Below are 21550 nucleotides of genomic sequence, written 5' to 3' on the forward strand. Positions count from 1 at the left end.
TGTTCAATATGTTATTAAATTAATTGCATTAATATATTAATTATATTTTAAATATTATATATTATTAAATTATATAAAATTATATATATTATTAACAATAGCATTAAATTATTAATAACAAAGTTGTTTATGACCCAGCATAATTCATTATACTTAATATTTTAATAATTGTATAAAATGTAATATACTGTACATCATTCCATATAAATTATACATTGCACAAAATTATATGAAATATTTATATTTCAGTTATATGAAATATAAATTATAGCATAAAATATAATATTATAGCATAGTAAATGAAATATAATATAATAATAACAACAATATTTTTTCAATGTGACTACATATAATATTAAATTGTTATTATTTTAATTATATATTAAATATTATATATTGCTTTCAATTTATTATGGTTCCATTTTGCCAATTGCTCTGAAATTAAACTACATTTAATGTACTGTATAAATATAAGAAAATATATATATATATATAAATATATTAAAACATATGTCTCCATTCCTGAAAAAAAAATTACAAAATGAAAAAGAGCAGTGCAGGGTTAAACACCTTGTCTAGGCCATAAATATGGTCCAATGAAGGGCCCTGCGAAATTTGAACATTAGTTTTCCTTTTCACAATACAGAAGTTTCAACAATTTATCCAACAATCAATGCAGTCCTCTCTCTGAGATGTAACCTCACCATAAAGAGACACTTTGGAGACACCAACAACACCTTGATGTGACCTCTTCTGTCTGAAAGCATACACCTCATGAGAGAAAGCTGCCACTTGCTAACTGAGCATATACAATTTCTGATTTTACTCTCCAACAATCGTTGTTAAACACTACAGCCTACACGCACCGTCCGGTCGATATCACACATTCCGTTGCCATAGAGACCTGAGATCGGCTCACTCACCAATCCCAATGAGTCATAAGACCGAAAACAGAATTGGGAGAATTTACCACAATCTTCACATTATCAGTGATGTGAACTGAAAGGAAACACAATCAACATCATTACACAATTACTACAAAAAAAGGAGAATGTGTTTGCGTGTGGTATTTCAAAGTAGTTGATTAATTTGAGTTTTGCAAAGGCTGATTCTTGTGACTGAAACTTTTCCCCATGATGGCCCACCCTGCTAGACAACCAATAAGCTGGTTTGCCAGTCAATGAGGTAGCAAGGCAATGAGGTAAAATAGCTCTTAGGGGAAAAAATGACAGCACTTCTATGATTTAAAGGTGAAGTGTGTATTTTCTACGCCACTAGCATCACTAAACGGAATTGCATAAATAATGACTGTTTTCAAACAGGTCTCCCAAACACTCCCCTAGTCTTCCATTATTTAGTTAAGCAGACAGTTCCAGCCCCAAACTCACGCCACTAGGTGAGCCGATGTTGCTGTGTCGGCCTGGTCAGGATGCTAAAGCAAAGCAATGTTTTGATGGCACCTCAGAGCAATAGTGTTCACTTATTTCAGAAAAATCAAGTATTTAAACATCAAAGAAATTGTATGTTTCACCTTTAAAGACTTAAAGGTCTATTGATTAAGATTTCCATAAAAAGAAAGCTAAAATCCTGAATGACCACTGGCAGTGTAACCAAAAGCACTTGATGCATATGAAAAAGATGGAATCCATCTGTTCCTTCTCAGCATGCCTTGTGCTGTGCTCTGGTTTCTGGTCTCTGTGCTAATTAACCTAGATGTGGATATTAATATTGCGCTGGAGATGAAAGCAGCACTGGAGTGGAAATGGGGCAGATTTTAGGGTGGCATCAGAATGAAGTGGGTCACTCCCACCCCTGTGTGACAGGAGAGTCAACTATATTAAAATACCCATGGGCTCTTTTTAATTGCTCATTACCCGATGGGCTATGGGTATGGTGACAAATGCAGACTGCTCTTAGAGGAGACATTTTTGGTGTAACGTAAGATTCTGCAAAATATTTTGAGAAAACTTTGAAACTTTCTCACCCATATATATCATATCACTTCTGAAGACATGGCTTTAACCACTGGAGTCGTTTGGATTACTTTTATGCTGCCTTTATATGCTTTTTGGACCTTCAAAGTTCTGGCCACCATTCACTTGCATTGTATGGACATACAGAGCTGAAATATTCTTCTAAACTCTTCATTTGTGTTTTGCAGGAGAAAGAAAGTCTTGCAAATCTTGGATGACATATGGGTGAGTAAATGATAAGAATTTTAATTTTTGGGTGAACTATGCCTTTAAACGGATTAAAGTGGATGTGGTCTTAAACTAAATGGAGAATATCCAAAGCCAGAGCAAATTTACACTGCTATTAACACTGTTTTTAACCGAGAACTGAGATATCTAATGGTAAAAAGCTTGAGCAGTTTGAAGCCCCACAATAACAGGCTTTTCTCTGTTGCATTTTTCCACCAGCAGGCCATGTCTGAGTCTTGCGTGGCACTCTATCCCATTTCTGTTCATCTGTGTTGCTGTTGAGTCCACCAGCATAGTCAAAGGTCAGTTCTTCACACCGCTCTATATGTCGGTTCGCAAACAGTGCGAGTCTGAGCATCAGTGAGGGCACACGTACCGGCACCTTGACCAGGTTGGGCTGGCACGAGTGGTTGATGAACCGTCCCAAATTTCCCACATACACAGGGTCTAAAAACATCTGGGTGACCCTGTCTCCTCCACTGTGCTCCTGAACAGTGATGATGTAATTCATATCATTGGGAGTCTGGGACAGCTGGCGACGATGTGCCTCATGAGGCCCGATGATTTCCCCTGCGTACTCGCACACAAAGCGGCCACAAGGGAGGCGATCTAAAGTCTCCACCCCAAGCCTTTGTCCTTGGTGCTGAAGACACCAATGCAGACCGTGATCCCATTTTGGACCACATGGTTTTGGAAGGACTTGCTGAAGGCACATAAGGCATTGCACTCAAACACAGGCCTGCTGTAGCCGCCCTCCTCTTGATGCTGGTTCAGAAGTCCCTCGCTGTTGTACGTCTGGCCGAATCTCAAGGAGGTGCAGCTGTAGGGCAGGCAGGACTGGGTACGACAAGAACAGCCTGGGAGGGTCACCACACTACGATCAAGATCACAGCCTGGTCCTTGTACATTCTCTGGTGCATACTAAGGGAGATTGATTAAGAGACTTGGAGTTCAGTGTAAAACTTGCGGGGAATAGCGTAAGCCTCCACACGCGCTAAGTCTCCACAGTAACCCAGCAAGCCACGTAATAAGATGTGCAGTCTGACTGTCTCAGAAGCGGAGGCAACTGAGATTTGTCCTCTGCCACCCGGATTGAGGTGAGCAACAGCGCCACCACAAGGACCCAGTGAGCACTGGGAATTGGGCATGCCAAATTGGGGAGAAAACAAAAAGATTTAAGGATAAAATTGACAACCACCCTCATGCCCTCCCAGATGTGTATGACTTTCTTTCTTCTGCTGAACACAAACGAAGATTTTTAGATTAATATCTCAGCTCTGTAGGTCAATACAATGAAAGTGAATGGTGGCCAGAACTTTGAATGTCCAAAAAGCATATAAAGGCAGCATAAAAGTAATCCACACGACGCCAGTGGTTAAATCCATATCTTCTGATGTGATATGATAGAGGTGTTGGTTGAGAAACAGATAAATATTTAAGTCCTTTTTTACTATAATTTCTCCTCCCTGCCCAGTAGGCGGTGATATGCACAAAGAATGTGAATCGCCAAAATCAAAAGAAGAAGAATGTGAAAGTGGAGATTGATCATAAAAAATGACTTGTATATTGATCTGTTTCTCACCCATATCTATCATATCACCTCTGAAGACATGGCTTTAACCACTGGAGTCGTTTGGATTACTTTTATGCTGCCTTTATATGCTTTTTGGACCTTCAAAGTTCTGGCCACCATTCACTTGCATAGTATGGACATACAGAGCTGAAATATTCTTCTAAAAATCTTAATTTGTGTTTTGCATGAGAAAAAAAGTCTTGCAAATCTTGGATGACATATGGGTGAGTAAACGATAAGAATTTTCATTTTTGGGTGAACTATGCCTTTAAACGGATTACAGTGGATGTGGTCTTAAACTAAATGGAGAATATCCGAAGCCAGGGCAGATTTACACTGCTAATAACACTGTTTTTAATTGAGAACTGAGATATCTAATGGTAAAAAGCTTGAGCAATTTGAAGCCCCACAATAACAGGCTTTTCTCTGTTGCATTTTTCCACCAGCAGGCCATGTCTGAGTCTTGCGTGGCACTCTATCCCATTTCTGTTCGTCTGTGTTGCTGTTGAGTCCACCAGCATAGTCAAAGGCCAGTTCTTCACACCGCTCTATATGTCGGTTCGCAAACAGAGCGAGTCTGAGCAACATTGAGGGCACGTGTACCGGCACCTTGACCAGGTTGGGCTGGCATGAGTGGTTGATGAACCTTCCCACATTTCCCACACATTGAGAGTCTAAAAACATCTGGGTGACCCTGTCTCCTCCACTGTGCTCCTGAACAGTGATGATGTAATTCATATCATTGGGAGACTGGGACAGCTGGCGGTGATGTGCCTCGTGAGGCCTGATGATTTCCCCTGCGTACTCGCACACAAAGCGGACACAAGGGAGGCGTTCTAGAGTCTCCAACCCAAGCCTTTGTCCTTGGTGCTGAAGACACCAAAGCAGACCTTGATCCCATTTTGGACCACATGGTTTTGGAAGGACTTGCTGCAGGCACATAAGGCATTGCACTCAAACACAGGCCTGCTGTAGCCGCCCTCCTCTTGATGCTGGTTCAGAAGTCCCTCGCTGTTGTACGTCTGGCCGAATCACAGGCAGGGGCAGCTATTGGGAAGGCAGGACTGGGTACGACAAGAACAGCCTGGGAGGGTCACTGCACTAGAATCAAGATCACAGCCTGGTCCTTGTACATTCTCTGGTGCATACTAAGGGAGATTGACTTGGAGTTCAGTGTAAAACTATATGAATGTGCTTCCATCTAGTGGTGGTGTTGCATAACTACACACAGCATGTAAATAAATGGATATACATCTTCTTTACCGTCATTAAGACATATATAGAGTGTGAAATTTAAACAAGGAGGATAAAACATAATGGCGTTACCTGAAAGTTGGAAAAAGCCTCTTTCGGGACACTGCTCTCAATCAAAATGGGGACATTCTCTATACCATTAGACTCTAGTGTGAAAGACAGCATCATTCCCACTGGTTTGTTATGAATATCAAAGTGTCCATGTGAGCAAACGGAAATGCTACATGATATCTAAACACTGGTTTATTCAAAATAAAAGTCCACTCACGTATCGTCAGAGACCCAAGCATTTATATTGATGATATATTTTCTTGATGATGTTTTTCCTATTTGATTTAAAGGTGTTTTAGGAGGCGACTTGTTATAAATATCCTGATGTTAATTAATGTTTATTTTAGGAAAAATGTTGCAACATTGGAACCATCGGTTTTTACAGTATACAAGCACACATTATTTTACTTTGTTTGGAAGCATCCCAGTAAACTAGGAGGCAAATGGGATATTTTCATGGGATGTTGGATATGAAATTAATTGGGATATGTATGTTAATGTCAGAGCAGTCCTCTTTTAAAAAGTCTAAAATAAAATAAAAATATAAAGATTTCTAATGAAAACCTGGTGCAATTGTACAGATTAGTGGACATTGTGTTTAGCAGCGTGGCGTTTCACGATAAATCACTTAAATTTTAAAAATGGCATAGCGGATCAAACTAGTGACTCTAATCTTTTGCCTCAAACAGGTTTCAATTTAAAAACTTAATTAGGTTTCTAACCAGATGTAGTTTGGTGTTTCTGCCAAAGACAAACTCCATTGTGATCGGCGCCATGTTGTTTTGTCACATGACTCCATCTGACAAAAGTTTAACCACTTACTGACAGTGTCCTGAACTGAGATTAGTTGATTTAAATAAAATAAAATTATGCGTTGCATATAGCGTAGCCCAAATACAACGTCCACGCATGTGTACGCGGAGTTGCGCGAGGTTAAATGTTTTGGCATGTTGCCATTTTTCTACTGCTGATTAATTGATCAGTTACTTTACGTTATGATCAACTAAAACAGTAAGATTGTGAATATGGCTAGTCAAAACAAATCCCCCACCTCTGGCAGATTTTATATCATGTTATAATTAGCATAACCTATTTTCTACTATGTGACTGCTCCTACACTGTATAATGATTAATAACAAACACTTTTGCTTTTTAAGAATAAGCTGCAGTTACCATGTATTGACATAAATTCACAATATGAATTCATGAGCTGCCAGAAAAAAGTGCTTCAGTTTTTTTAGCTCTTTAAAAATATAATCAAAATATTACCAACTCAACACATTAGCAACACTGAAATAAAATTACATGAGGGTGAACAATCATTGAAATATAAAAAAATTAAAAATAAAGGACCTATTCTTTACTCGAAGAGAACCTTATATATATATATATAAATGTGGTCATTACACCATAATATTAATAATTTCCCAGACTCTTCCAGGAATGAAAAACACTTTCTAAAACTTCCCTGTTATTTACATGTTTTCCATCACAGTGGGAACCCTGTCCAAAGCATTCAAATAAAACGATATAGACATGGCTGGTTTAACTGAGCTTTTTAATGTTTAATCACAAAAACAATATCATACCAGATACAACAAGAAGCAGAGACCGCTTTAAAAACAGTCTAATTGGCACTTAAGTGCTTTCCATCCACTCCCACCTCTAACTCGCATCTCTCATGTGCAGAAGTTTGTAGCATGATAAATGTACAGCAGGCAGCAATGTATTTCAAACACTTATTTTTGAATTTAACAATAACAGAAAAGACTCTGGTAAAATGGGAAAAATAAAAACTTTTTATTTTTTCATGAATAGAAAAAAACAAAAATCAAGGCAAAATATGTGTTTATCCAAGGTAATTTCAGTCTAGCTTTGCATTACCATTAATATATTTTGTATTTCATGGTTTTAAAACCAGGTCAGAATCAAAATACACACTACATAGGGCTGTTTGCATAAGAAAGCACAACAGAGACAGTAACAAGTTATCTAAAAGATTTTAAAAAATGGAGGTCCAGATATAGCATGATATCAGCCATAATCAGGCATAAAATGAGGAAGAACCAAAATCTGTTTTTAGCATCACAATGGTCCCATACATAAATGAACTGATGCACAAGAGCCAACCAGCTGGAATTCAGTTTGAATAATGAATGTAAATATAGACAGGAGGGGAATGTCTGTAGTCATCCTGTCCTCGTCATGGACCCAGAGTGATGTTTAAGTCAAAGTTTCCCCTTTTGTGACCTAAAGAGACAAAACAGACAACAAATTCGATGTTTAAACATCAAACAATCCAAGACTAGATATTCCAACAAACTTTTGTAAATAATTTACCCTGGCTTCTATGTACTCAATCCTCCTCTCCAGAGCGGTAAGTTTCTCATTTAAAGTGGCTAAACGGGACCTGCAGGACATATCTGAAAAGAAAGACATGTCAGCAATACACTGATAGAGGAATGGTTGCATACAGAAAGGCCGTAATTTCTCGACACAAAAATATTTGCCTACTATAAAGAGAAATAAAATTACATTGCCAAAAAAACAAGGAATTTACAAATAAACACTGTGATAAGTGACTCATTTGGTTATATCAAAGCGTCAAATTATTGCAGCGTTAAGCATTTATATATTTCCATTGATAATAGTATAAATATTGCTTGTTGTAAGTGCTTGTTTTGATTATTGGGAGGGGGGTTACCTCCCTACCCCAACCCCACTGGAATCTACGCCCCTGACTCTATCTATTCTCAAGTCGAATAAATTGCTTCTCCAACATATATAGACACGTATTCTGATACGGTGGGGTCCTAAACAGCATTAAAAAAATCCAAAATAGTCGTAAATAACCCACATATTTTCACACATACCGCAGCCAATGACGCACATCTCTCGATTAGCATGCTAGCATGAGAGATAGCATAATAAATCGAGTAAAATTAGACGACGCGCTGCAGCTTCTGCATCTTACCAAAGGAATTGAGGAAATCGGCTATTTTCTTAATGCTGCTGGTGATGACTTCGATGTATTCCCGATTGGCCCAGTCTTGGTGAATTTCCCTTTGCACTGGATCCTCTTGTCCGGCCATCGTGAGCTAGTTAGCTTTAGCCGCTGTATGTGTCAGAAGAAATGAGCGCCGCCTGCTGCATAGAGACTGACTCACGTACAGTTAAAGGAATAGAACATTCCTTCATCGTTTACTCACCCTCATGCCATCCCAGATGTGTATGACTTTCTTTCTTCTGCAGAACACAAATTAAGATTTTAGAAGAATATCTCAGCTCTGTAGGTCCATGCAATGCAAGTGAATGAGGTCCAAAACGTTGAAGCTCCAAAAAAGCACTTAAAGGCAGCATAAAAGTAATCCATGCCAGTGGTTTAATCCATGTCTTCTGAAGATATCTAAATTGGTTTGGGATGAGAACAGACTAAAACGCAACTCCTTTTTCACTGTACAACTTGCCATTGCAGTCTCTAGGCACGATTATGATTTCAAGCTCGATTAATTTGTGTGAGCTTGAAATCATGATTGTCACGGAGACTGCTGATGTTAAGATTTATAGTTACATTTTGGTCTGTTCACACCCAAATCTGATTAGATCGCTTCAGAAACCACTGGAGAGGGTTGCTTTTATGCTGCCTTTATGTGCTTTTTGGAGCTTTTGGAGTTTCACTTGCATTGCATGGACCTACAGAACTGAGATATTCTTCTAAAAATCTTCTTTTGTGTTCTGCAGAAGAAAGAAAGTCATATCTGGGATGGCATGAGTAAATGATGAAAGATTTTTCCATTTTGGGTGAACTATTCCTTTAATGCTGGAAAGTATGGAGGGACAAAATGAAAATACAAACACAAATATGCAATGTAAAATGAGGAATGCTATTAGACAAAAAAAATAAATAAATGAATTCATGTTAAATAAATAAATAAAACAAATGATGTGATATACTTGTAGTAATGCTAAAAATAGTACTAAAAATAGCACTACTAATATTAGAATAAAATAAAATTATTATATTTTTTTTACAAATTACTAAATAATAGTTGATCATACATACAATTAATTAAAACATATATATATATTAGTTATAATAATATATACTGTACATATTTATTATTATATAGGGCAAATACATATATAGATGCATAAATACACAAATTTGTTTAATTTATTTTTTATTTGATTTTATAAGATGAAATCTTCACAATTTCATGGCTGTATATTGGTGGCTGATTTATGTGACTTTAGAATGCAGAAAAAAAAATTCAAAACCAGAAAAATAAAAACTATTCTGATGCACGTTATAAACAGACAGCTTAACACGTGCGTGTTCGTAACAGATCTCAAGATTTCATAACGGACCAGCCTTCAATTTATCCAATAAGCAACAAAGTTTAAATGGATAAAAACTCCTTTTTTAATAGCAAGTAAATGTATTTAATACATATTACACTAATATGACAATGCACAGGCCTTTATTAATGCTCATTTTTTTTTTTTTTTTTTTTTTTAAAGATTACATTTCTGTATAAATACAAATGCGTGACCTTTTTTTAAGGATATTGCCTTATTAGAAAAAAGCACTATGCTGTATGGTACTTTATGGGACTTTAATATGGTAGCCTATTGAATAATGATCATATTAATTTACCATGGTATTAACATGGCAATTTCAAGCTATTTTATAGAATACTACAGTATTATGGTACATATCCAAAGTTTTTTTTTTTTTTTTTTTTGGATCAGGCAACAGAAGAGGTTCCTGAGTATTTCTCATCATTGTCTCCAAACATCTCAGAAGCGGTCAGTAACTTCTCCCTTGGCCACATCTGTGACCATCTTAACTGCAGCTTCGTTAGGTTGTCCCAGGAAGAACAATATGTATTTGACCACTGGACAGAGGGACAAGATTGCAGATGTTTTGGGTGCGTACTCTCCTTTAATATACAGTATATGTCAGTAATAAATGTGTAACTAATTATGCAACTAATAATTGAGGTCGTTCTCCAAAAATAGGAATGAAGACTTTCTGTGCTGCAGACTAAGTCAGTTCCTTGGTCAGTGGTAGCCAGGTGTATTTTTATTATCAACAAGATCATGTCAGGAATGAGACTTGCAAGTGATAAAAGCTTTCGTAAACTTATTTTCTCCTCTGTGTTCAGACGTGCGAGGATCCGGAGGCAAAGCTGGAGTTTGAGATTGAGCTAAACCGTGTGTGCGGTAGATCAGTACAGCATAAGATCCCAGAATCTGTAGACCAAGGAGAACAAACAGGAAGTGAGAATACTGATGTGGAAGAAGAAAGTACAGACCACTTTATAGTCACAGCACTGACTATTCCTTCTTGCTTGACACAGTTCTGGAGACTGAATGGGATTATGATTTCACTTTTGACTGTGATGTCAGTTTGGTGGAGCATGGTTTGTAGTTATCATTGAGTGACATCAAGTATCTTATTTTTTACTCTCTTTTTGTTTAGAGACAATTGAATAATTTAGCAGAAAGTGTTTTTGATTGCTCAGTTTATTACATTATGAATATATGTTTATGTACTTTAGAAATAAACGGTCAATGCAATTAATTCTCAATTCCTTGTTTAGATAAATGTAGCCTATTTCCATATAGAAATCAACACCTCAAATCTGATTAAATTTAAACCACCCCATTCAGGGCCTATTATGCACCATTTTTTTTCTATGCATTTGGTCAACCTTGGTCTGTTTCTCTTACAAAAACAAACAAACAAACAAAAAAAAAACTGTATGACTGGCCCGGAGTAAAACGGTCATTGGTGGTAAAAATATTTCTTAACTGTAGGATTGTAAATACAAAGCTAAGAAATATAATGTATTCTAAAATTGTTGCAGCTAATATTTCAAAATAAAACTAGTTATTAACCCTTTAAGCTCTGAATGTGATGAGACAGGAGAGGAACGAGGATCTAAATGCAGCCTTTTTAATAAAATAAAGGTAAACCAGGTAACTCAGAACAGAATGAAACAAAACACAAGGAACAAAGCACAGCATAATACAGATGAAGACTAACCAAAAAAAAAAAAAAAAAAAAAAAAAAAACAGGGGCAAACAAGGGCTTAATTACACAAGGGAAAACAAGAGAACGAGGAACACCTGGGGAAACAATCAGGGGAAAACCAATCATGAATAGAACTACAAAGGACTACAAAACTAACAGGAAACAGGAACAGGGAACTAAACCAGTATTTCAACATAAAAGTCAATACAAAAAACAGGGAATATGTGACACTGAAGGTGTTTTTATAGATTTCCTGTTTCAATGGCATGCCCATAATTAAAGGCTTATAACTTTTAAAAAAAACAAAAACAAAAAAAAAAAAAAACCAAAAAAACAAAGAGGGTCAAATGTCTGGTATTATTTTAAAGAAAGCATTTCAAATTTTTGTTAAATTATGATTATGATAAATTATGAGAATCTCAGCCTAAGAAACATGAGCCAAAATTAACTGTTTTTCTTATTTTTCTGATTTGATATTATATATCTCAAGAGTGTAAATAACTGTAATTGAGTAAAATTTTGTGTTGACATGACAAAGCAATCAAAAGTTATAGCTTTTCAAAAAAGATTTATCCTAGTGTCCAAAAACGTCCCCAAGTGTCCAAAAGCCTCTCCAAACAAATAAAACATAGTAATTGTATATAAGAACTAATTACACATGCAAATAAAGGTATTTTCTCTCTCCAAAGCATGCAGGCATGAGTAACGAGATCTCATTCAGTTCCATTCTGTGTCATTTGAGCCGTTACTGAGTCTGTGTCATGTACTTGGCGCCATCTCCTGGTGGCCATTTGTAATTAGAGTGAATGATCCTCTCTGCCCATATTTAGAAGACTTCCTCCTCTGGTTGCAGCGATCTGAATCCTAATGAAGTTGGACAACGTACTAAATAATTTCCGATGCAGTCATCTGATCCAGGAAACCTAACCTGTTTTTAGCCAGATAGCACATTATGTGCTGTGTGCACACTGGGCTTCATGCGGACTATCTAATGATCTATGCATCCGATTAAGCTGTGTGTGTGGGCTCGTTTTAAAGATAATTGCCTCTAAGTAATAGTATGTAACATTTTACGGTCTGTTTATTTTTTGTGAAGTTATAAGCGAAAACGTGGCAACACCTGTTTACATGTAACATGTATGTCAAAGACATGTACTTAGCTATTACTTGCTACATATTTATCTGTGAGTAAAAAAAATAGGCTTGTTGTATTTTACTCTTTGAGAGCTTTTCAACGACTTATGACAAATGTCTATTTGATCAGTCTGGTGTTTTTACAGATTACAATAATATGTATAGTGCAAAATTATTAATAAATTATCAAAATGGAAAACTTGTGATATGTCTACCAATTTCAGAGCACTTGTTCAGTGTTGGTCATAATGCCTACATTAATTTTAATGTACAGCTTCTAAGCTTTAAAATGATAGTTATTTTGTGTTGGTCAAGACTCTAGTTATTAATATTTTGATAATAATTTTTATGTTGGCGCGGGCCAATCCAAGATTAAAGGGTTAATAAGTGTGAATACTGTTGTTATTGTAATATTTTGTAAATAACTAGATACCACCAGGGCCAGACATTAAAAGGGGCTTGGGGCAAAAATGCCACCGAGAAAAAAATCCCCCAAAATATAAAATATGGGGGCAAAAAATGTCCCTGTAAAAAAGTTTTGTTTGTATCATCTCATATATTTTATTCTAGGCCTAGTTAAATATATTCTAATACAAAATATGAGTTGAACTGATTTCTTTTTATAGATTACAATTATTATACATATGTGAGTATGACATACAGTTAAAAATATGCTCTCGTAAAGGTAAAAATACCCTTATATATGTGGCAAATCATTTTTGCTTTGTCATTGTGTCTGCAAAATCTAATGGCTCAGTGCTACACCACAGACACCATACAAGACACATCATTTGTGAGGTAAAATTAAATCAACACAGAAGAGAAAATGTAGAAGTGAAAATGTAGAAAAGTTTAGCTTTCGCACTACTTCAGCTTTTTCGGTGTTGAAGACAAGGAAATGAGGAACAACAGGGAATTTTTTAGAAGTGTTTATTTTTCAATAAAAAGTTGCAAGATTACAGCTGAGCTCTGCAGTTCATGGTCAAAATGCAATTGTTGTAATAAACATTTACATTTACATCAGAGACTTCCCTCAGAAGGATTTTAGGAAGAATCGTCATTGAGTAAACAGTCTAAAACACAGTCGCACTCTAACCATGTCTGCACAGTTGGCCTGAATCAAACAACAATCTTATCTCAGTAGCACTGGTTACATGTGATAGGCAATGGACGGCAGCTTATGGTCACTATCTTGCTTGCCCACAACACCAGGAGGCCAAGATGTTTACTTCGCCCTCTTGAGAAGCTCTTGGATGTCGGCCTCAATGTCGATGGTGAGGAACCTGCGGCTGTAGCGCTTCAGTGGTTCTCCATCCGGTCCAATCAAGAACTTCTCAAAGTTCCAAGAGATGTCATTCCTGTTCACGGGACTCCAGATGATGAACTTGGGATCAGTCATCAGAGAAATGGAGTCGTCACTAGGCTGAGGCAGCTTCTCTTTGAGGAACACGAACAAAGGGTGGGCATTCTGACCATTTACTTCCAGCTTCTCTAGAAGCTGGAATTTGGGCTCGAAGCCATTTCCAGGACGGACGTATTTCAGAGAGAGCAGGATTTCTTCATTCTTGCAGTTCTCCTGTTAAGCAACCAAAATTGCACAATGTATTAAGTAATAAAACAGATAACAGCACATGATCATAAAATCAGTTAACAATTCTGGTATTATGCATTATCACTGTTTAATGTAGAGTCCATATAATGATAGAGTTTCTATAATATAGAGTTCAGCATGATCATAACCAAAACTAAAGCTAAAACTGCCATGATCCCCTTAAATTGTAAATAAAGTCACTAATGATTGTGAAATATGTAAGCCCCCTTTACTTTTGTTCTTAGGAAAGTAGAAGTTTCATCATTATAACACTTTTTTATTTAATTAACTATAAAGAAAAAGTTAAAAACTCTAGGTAGGGAACATGCTCAAAATAAAAACATATATAGGGAAATGTAACCTTTCAACAAACGTAAAAATGAGGAAAATGTAATTAAATAGGCACAATAAAAAGTTTAAATCTATTCTAAGCTATATTTCCTTTTGAAAAAGATTATTTTGTTGGTCTTTAAAACAATGCTAGTGGAAGTAAAAACGGTAATCGAAGAATCACCCATATACTGAAGACTTGGAAGTCTCACCTGATGTCCGAACTGGTTGCAGGGAGCACCCAGGATAACCAGCCCCTGATCCGCATATCGGCTGTGGAGCTCGTTCATCTGAGTGTAGTCCCTGACTGTTGTGCCTCAGAGCGACGCTACATTTTCAATAAGCACAACTTTTCCTTTCAGCGAGGCAAAATTCAGCACTTCCCCAGACAAAAGTTTGGCGGACAGATCATAAAACTTCTTCATGTTCCCTGCCATGCTTAGACGTGAAGCTTACTAAGTAGCGCGAAGTACGAAATTACAGTTTATCAAGGAAAAACCTTGAACCTTGAACCTTGAAGCACAGGGGAGGCGCATATCATAAAAATCAAGGAAGTGCATGTGTACAGTGTGCGTGGGTGGACAAAGAATGATAGAGGTTTTATGAAGGCTTATTACTTAACTAAATAATTAAATTAATAATTACATTTGTTATGAAATCTCATAAATATACATTTTAAGGTGCCATTATACACATTTGCAATTTATCTTTTTGTTCATATTCTGATCTGACATCAAGAAGGTATAGCTGCAGGCCGGAGACCTCCAAATGGAGGCGGGATCTCCCAAAGAGGGCGGAGTTGCTCCTAAACGGGGAGGGGTACTCCAAAAGGGGGTTGCGCCAAATCCAAAAGGGGCCGTTTCTTTCACTAAAGGTTATGGTTAGGGAAAGGGTTAGGTTTAGGGCTCCCTATAACTTCAGTGGCGATTTGGGGCTCACGCCACTTTTTGGAGCAATGTCTGCAGCTATACCCTGAAACAAATGTAAGCAACCCCTTGATAAGAAGTATTTATTTATTTATTTGTATCTTTATTTTATGTTATTTTATATTTGTAACTTTAGTTATGTGCTTTATTTTAATGTTGGTTTATATGGAGGGCCAAATTACTGAAATGTAAATAAATCATAAAATACATAATGAGATTGTTTAAAAAATCTAAGAAAATAATTAAACAAATCATTAAACCATTAAAATCATGAAATGCCCCTTGTATTTAATTTTTGCATTAGTTTGCGTCCATTTTCATTTTAGCATTATCTTGGGGTTGATTTTTTATTTAAGAAATTAGCTTCATGTCTTTTCATTTTCATTTTCAGGGTAATAGCTGTAGGCACGTCACACAGCGACAATGGGCGTCACCTTTTAAAACCGAATTTTATTTATTTATTTATTTATTTTGACTTTCTGTTTAGTGAGTTTATGGCTAAGCTTGTTACAATAAGAGATTTGCAGATAAAGTTGACAAGCAAACAGTGGACAATCACTTTTATTATTATTATTATTATTATTATTATTTAACACATTTAGAGAATGTAAGATAAATGTTGGCCGAAATAAATTATGTTAATGACCTTTACATTGGCTTGGGTGTTGAATCTGTGAGAGAAGGTCATTATGGAAGAGGACGTCCTTCTTTGAAAGGTGACGCCTACTGTCGTTGAGTGACGTGTCGAGTCGTAACCCTGAAAATGAAGACAGGAAGCTCATACCTCATGCGCAAATAAGAAATCAACTTAAAGATAATGCTAAAATGAAAATGGACGCAAACTAATGCTAAAATGAAATGCAAGGGACACTTATTGATTTATTTAGTGATTTAGATATTAATTTAATTATTTTATAATTTAAACATTGCATTATGTATTTAAGAATATATTTAAATAATTATATAATAATTCAGTTTGAAGTAATTTGGCCGTCCATAGAGTTTAGGCTGGCTCTTTGCTGTCTTTATATCCGCTGAAGGCTACGCTTTCTAATTTCAAAATAAAAGCCTTTTTTTTTTTTTTTTTTTCCTCCTTTTTTTTCAAAGGGAGTATAGATATGTAAAACCTTTAAACAGTTGAATGACAGACATCATAAAATTAAACGAACAAGTACGGCATATTGGCATATGGTAATAGAGTAACAGAAATATGAAACTCAATCTAATTTAGTAAGTCGATCACACCCCTAAAACAAGCGAATGGTTCAGTCCAAGATGCTTGAGCTCAACATGTTCTGTGTTTAGGGAAATGTATTTGCGCTTCCGAAAATCAACTGATCTGAGTCCATTTCACATTTAACTAATGCAGTCGATCGACAAAACTCTTACAGCCCGAATGGTTTGCTGAATGAATAAACCAGGGAGACTGTTATTTTCTATTAAAGCTGTCCACGGTTGTTATTTTGCACATTTACCTCACAGTAAAGCAGTCGGCAGACATGTGGGAATGGCAGATGTTGAGTTTCATAGGCATATTCTGTCTAGGGCTTTTTATCGTAGCAGTATGTTATATTCTGTACTCTGGACTGACCACAGTAATCCATATCAGGACTGGTTTACCCCCCATTAAGGGCATCTCTATAGGCTATAAATATAAAGTTGGACATTATAAAGACTGTGGATCACTGTTCAAAGAGAGCTGCAGCATTGCACCAAAACTGACATCCATTGGGATCTTCTATGATGATCCAAAGAAGGTGAGAAGACTTAATTTGAATGCATGATTTGGGCCACACAGGTGCATCTTGATGGGACCGGTTTGGAACCCTTTATTGCTATGACACTCTGATATAAGTGTATGACAGCTTCTTATTAGAATATTATTGCAACCCCATAAATCTGAAATGAAAAGATAATCTAGATAGACACGAAGTACAGTGTAGTACATTTTTATGATTTTTTATTTATTAACGAATGCTTTAGAACAAGTGTATATATATATATTATATTTCACTTTACAATATGGTTCCATTAGTTTACATTAGTTAACAACATCAGTTAACATGAACAATAATCTTACAGCATTTATTAATCTTGGTTAATGTTTATTTAAACATATAGTAATAGATTTTTAAAATCAAAAGTTGTAAATGTTAACATTCATTAATGCACTATGAAATAACATGAACTAAAAATTAGCAATTGTTTTTTATTAACTAACATTAACAAAGATTAATAAATGCTGTAAAAAATATCTGCACAGGATAGACATACAGATAGATAGATAGATAGACAGATAAATAATATATTGATCTATAAAATAAAATATTATTTCAGTATTTCTTCGTGCCTGTTTAATGTTTTCCATATAGTAGAGTCATGAAAAGAGATGTTAACCAGTTCCAATGATTCCTTCAAGTCTTTAGCTGTCATTCTAGGGTCCTTTTTACCTCATTGAGCATTCTCCTGTGTGCCCTTTGAGTCATTTTGGCTGGACGGCCACTTCTAGGGAGAGTAGCCACAGTACTTAATCGTCTCCATTTATAGACAATTTGTCTAATTGTGGACTAATAAATATCTAAGCTCTTCGAAATAACTTTGTAACCCTTACCAGCTTAATGCAAAGCAACAATTCATGATTGTAGGTCTTCTAAGATCTCCTTTTTTGCGAAGCATGGTCCACGTCAGCAGATGCTTCTTGTGAATATCAAACTCAAAATGTTTGAGTGATTTTTATAAGTCATAGTGGCTCTAACCCAAACCTTCAATCTCGATTCATTAATCCGATGCCAGATTTGCCAACTCCTGATTCTATTTAGCTTTTGTAGACATCGTTAGTCTAGGGGTACACATACTTTTTCCAACCTACACTGTGAATGTTTGAATGATATATGTAATATGTACAAGAACAATACAATAATTTGTGTGTTATTAGTTAAGACAGATTGTGTATTTTGTTCATTATTGTAACTTCAAAGATCAAAACAGATTTTAAGACAAATTTACACATAAATGCAGGTAATTCCAAAGGGTTCACATACTTTTTCTTGCCACTGTATATTCCCCCATTGCTGAATTACTCACCATTAGTGTGATTTGCACATTGTTTTCTTCCTTAATGCATGTGCATTTAGTATATTGTGCAGGCATGAAGAAACACCTGCAGCCAACATTTAAAACTGCACACATAGTGTGTACACTTCTAATTGCTCCGTGCATACTCTAAAATGTGAGACGGACTAATGAAAATGCAGATATATAATGTAGTAATGTATGAATAACATAATTACATTAGTAGGTGTCAATAAGAGAGCATGTTTGCATTGTGGCTGTTTAAGTGTGAGTTTAAAGCAACCCGTGCTGTTTCCTGTTTTTAAAACGCTCAGTATGCAGAGCACAGCACATCCAATACATTATCTATGCATTACACTTTAATTCCCTGATGGAGGTAAATTGCTTCAAATAGATTATAATGAATTCCTTTAATTTAAATTAGAGTTCTGTTTGTTTGTTCCTAAGTAGGTTAATCTGAATCAAAAGTTTCAAAAGAGGTTTTTAAGATTGAGAGATTTGTTCTGTTTATATCCCTTTAAAATTAATTTAGGTCATTTTGGACAGTATGGCGTTTGTTATCCTGATGTTCCACTAGATGGAGATATTAATACAGTAATTTTGTACAGTTATGCTTATAACACAGTTGACCATGTGGGGGTGGAATATGTTTGTATGTTCTAATATTTGTATGTAATCATGATAAATGGATTTGAATATTTAAATTTGGCTGCCATATAGATATTATTTTCATATTCCTTATTGCAAAATGCATCTCACAGTGTGAGTACATCATTACTAAAACCAGATAAGTAGTTATGGCCATTACATAATAAAACCAGTTTTTGACCAATGTACTATTCCTTTAAGTAGGCATTGTAGAGGAGGTGAATTCTCAAGTGGTATGCTGTAAGGTTCGGTTTAAATGTAACTGGCGTGGTGACCTTTCATATTGATTGGGAGTTTGCTCAACAATGTGGGCACAATAGGGCAAATATAGAGCAATTTCTAAACCTCGACAAGTAAGAACTTTTTGTGTGGAAAGATGTTGGATCATGTCAAACAGAAGTAGCTGATCGAAGTGGCCAAAGTTTGACTTTAGAGAAAGGTTTGAGGGTTCTGTTATTATTGCATGAGCCTTAGGCAGACTGAACTTGAGCTCTAAAGAGGAAAGTAAAAAGGGAAAAAATTATGCTGTGTGCCTAGTCAGTTTGACCTTACTTTATTGCACTTTCAGGGAATATAAATTAGCTTATATCACAACTTCTGTAACTTATCATTGGATCTTTGTTGGCTCTGGCTGCACTTGGGGTTGAATCACTTTCATGTTCAGTTATCACTAAGTGTGCAGAAAAGTGTTTATTGAATCAGTTAAGTATGAGAGACCGTACTTTATTGGGAATATAGCCAACGGAGTGTCTGCAACCCTATATTCAATTACTATATTCACAATACAGCACAGCCTTTTTTGCCTTGTTGCATTTATTTTTTATGTTACTACATAAATTAATATTAAAGGAATATTCTGGGTTCAACACAAGTTAAGCTCAATCAACAGCATTTGTGGCATAATGTTGATCACCACAAAAATTAATTTCGAATTGTCCCTCCTTTTCTTTAAAAAACAATACAAAAATCAAGGTTACAGTGAGGCACTTACAATGGAAGTAAATTGGGCCAATTTTTGGAGGGTTTAAAGAAGGGCTGTGTCGATAAAATCAAATATCGATATATCGCGATACTTTTTCTAACGATATAGTATCGATACTTAGATCCATGTATCGTGATATATCATGATATTTCCAGTGCAGTCAGAGACGCTTCTATGAGGCATGAAAGAGACAAATTAATCCTGCAGGATTCACAGTTTCTCTCACGGACATGCTGGACCTCTCTCACGCGTTTGGATCTAGGGCCAGGCAAAAATATAGATTTTCTACTTAATCTTCATTTGTATGATCCCAATGTCAATTCTTAAAATGCCAAGATTGCTCTTTCTTTCTATATGCAATCCCCAAAAATCAGATGTGCATAAATGATTCCCATTTGCTACAAATGGGGTCTGTGATTAGCCACTGAGTCCAAAGACTAGATCTAAGGAAACCATTGGTTGTTTAATAATGTCTCTTTTAGTATCCTTTCTGTTCTCTACAGTAGGGATGCACCGATACCACTTTTTCTCTTCCGATCCAATTCCGATATCGGAAATCTCAGTATCGGCCGATACCGATCCCAAGCTGATACCAGTGTTGTTTTTTTGCATAATCAGTTTAGAATATCTTTACATTATTGTGTGGAACTAATTGGGAGTACTCTTTAATATGTAAAGATACACAAACCTCTAACTACACATTATTTCAATATAAATGTATAGCTTATTAAGAAAAACTTTAATATTAACTAGTATACTGGATAATGTATAACAGTAATACCAGTCTTCAAGTCTTCAGTAGAAAAGAAACCAGTGTTTTTTTTTGTTTTTGTTTTTTTAAATGTTTCAACTTGCATCTGGACTTTAAAGGATTCAGATCACTTTTTTGTTCAATTTAGTTGTAAGACATCAGTCCACTTTTCATTCACACAGTTATTTTTTGGAACCCATTCAACTTAAATATTGTAATAAATTGTAAACAAATACTAATGATGACAATAATAATAATAATAATAATAATAATACACTGTGATTCATATTATTATTATTGACTTTTAATTTTAATTTTAAAAACAACAGTAATATATTTAAATCATGCACTTTTTAAACGCTCATGGTTTTATTTTGACATTCTGAACTCTCCAGGAAGTCCTGTATGTGTCTGTTTGTAGGCAAGTTCACAGTAGTTTAATTCACTTCTTATTCAAATTCTGGTAAAATGCACCTCCGGTGTCGTTCTAAATGCATATTATAAGTGAACCGAACTATTTAGCATCTACATCTGAGATGCTGTTCTTGAGTAGCGCTCAAATACTGCACACCGTTGTGAAGGCTAAAAATAGCCGCGAGTGCATCACCAGCCTGTGCCTGAGTTTGTGTCAACAGAGCAGCACCATTCAGTAACACGCTGGCGCTGCGCATACTATATATTTACTTATTAAACACAGCCTTTTGTAATTCACAGAGCTATCGCATGGCTTTGAATAAAATGCACGAGTCATATGAACTGCTTTAATGGTGTTTTTATGGTTCTTTTATGTCATTTTTGGAGCTTGACAGTAACGAACATGACTAACACACAGTATCGGATTTTGATCGGGCTCGTCAGACCGATACCCTATCTGTCTAAAATCTTCAGTATCGGAGCCGATACCGATCCAGGTATCGGATCGGAGCATCCCTACTCTACAGTCAGTTATATATCAAAAACAACAAAAGAAACATTTCATTCTAATCACACATAGCAT

At 35.8% G+C, this 21550-nt stretch overlaps 3 protein-coding genes and 2 pseudogenes across 3 annotated transcripts in view; 1 reads left to right on the top strand and 4 right to left on the bottom strand.

Moving 5' to 3' along the window:
- Positions 1-2328: 2328 nt before the first annotated feature.
- LOC127426402 (histone-lysine N-methyltransferase SETMAR-like) lies at positions 2329-3405 on the bottom strand (annotated as a pseudogene).
- A 706-nt stretch (positions 3406-4111) lies between these two features.
- LOC127426546 (histone-lysine N-methyltransferase SETMAR-like) lies at positions 4112-5193 on the bottom strand (annotated as a pseudogene).
- A 1427-nt stretch (positions 5194-6620) lies between these two features.
- brk1 (BRICK1 subunit of SCAR/WAVE actin nucleating complex) lies at positions 6621-8221 on the bottom strand. Its single transcript, XM_051673420.1, has 3 exons — positions 8054-8221; positions 7420-7502; positions 6621-7329 (listed from the first exon to the last, which is right to left on the bottom strand). Exons 1-3 carry the CDS (start codon positions 8169-8171, stop codon positions 7303-7305), a joined length of 228 nt encoding a protein of 75 aa, XP_051529380.1. The 5' UTR covers positions 8172-8221; the 3' UTR covers positions 6621-7302.
- A 4946-nt stretch (positions 8222-13167) lies between these two features.
- Positions 13168-14665, bottom strand: gpx1a (glutathione peroxidase 1a). The gene is made up of 2 exons (XM_051673230.1): positions 14387-14665; positions 13168-13829 (listed from the first exon to the last, which is right to left on the bottom strand). The coding sequence occupies exons 1-2, from the start codon at positions 14609-14611 to the stop codon at positions 13479-13481; spliced, it is 576 nt and encodes a 191-aa protein (XP_051529190.1). The 5' UTR covers positions 14612-14665; the 3' UTR covers positions 13168-13478.
- A 1718-nt stretch (positions 14666-16383) lies between these two features.
- Positions 16384-21550, top strand: part of LOC127426127 (testis-expressed protein 264 homolog) — a 107478-nt gene continuing 102311 nt past the window's right edge. Inside the window, 2 exon segments of the mRNA XM_051672677.1 lie at positions 16384-16556; positions 16558-16857. Of these exon segments, the coding sequence (XP_051528637.1) occupies positions 16509-16556; positions 16558-16857 (348 nt within the window). The 5' untranslated portion in view covers positions 16384-16508.

This window comes from Myxocyprinus asiaticus, chromosome 35 (assembly GCF_019703515.2).
Source record: "Myxocyprinus asiaticus isolate MX2 ecotype Aquarium Trade chromosome 35, UBuf_Myxa_2, whole genome shotgun sequence".
Classification (NCBI taxonomy): Eukaryota; Metazoa; Chordata; class Actinopteri; order Cypriniformes; family Catostomidae; genus Myxocyprinus; species Myxocyprinus asiaticus.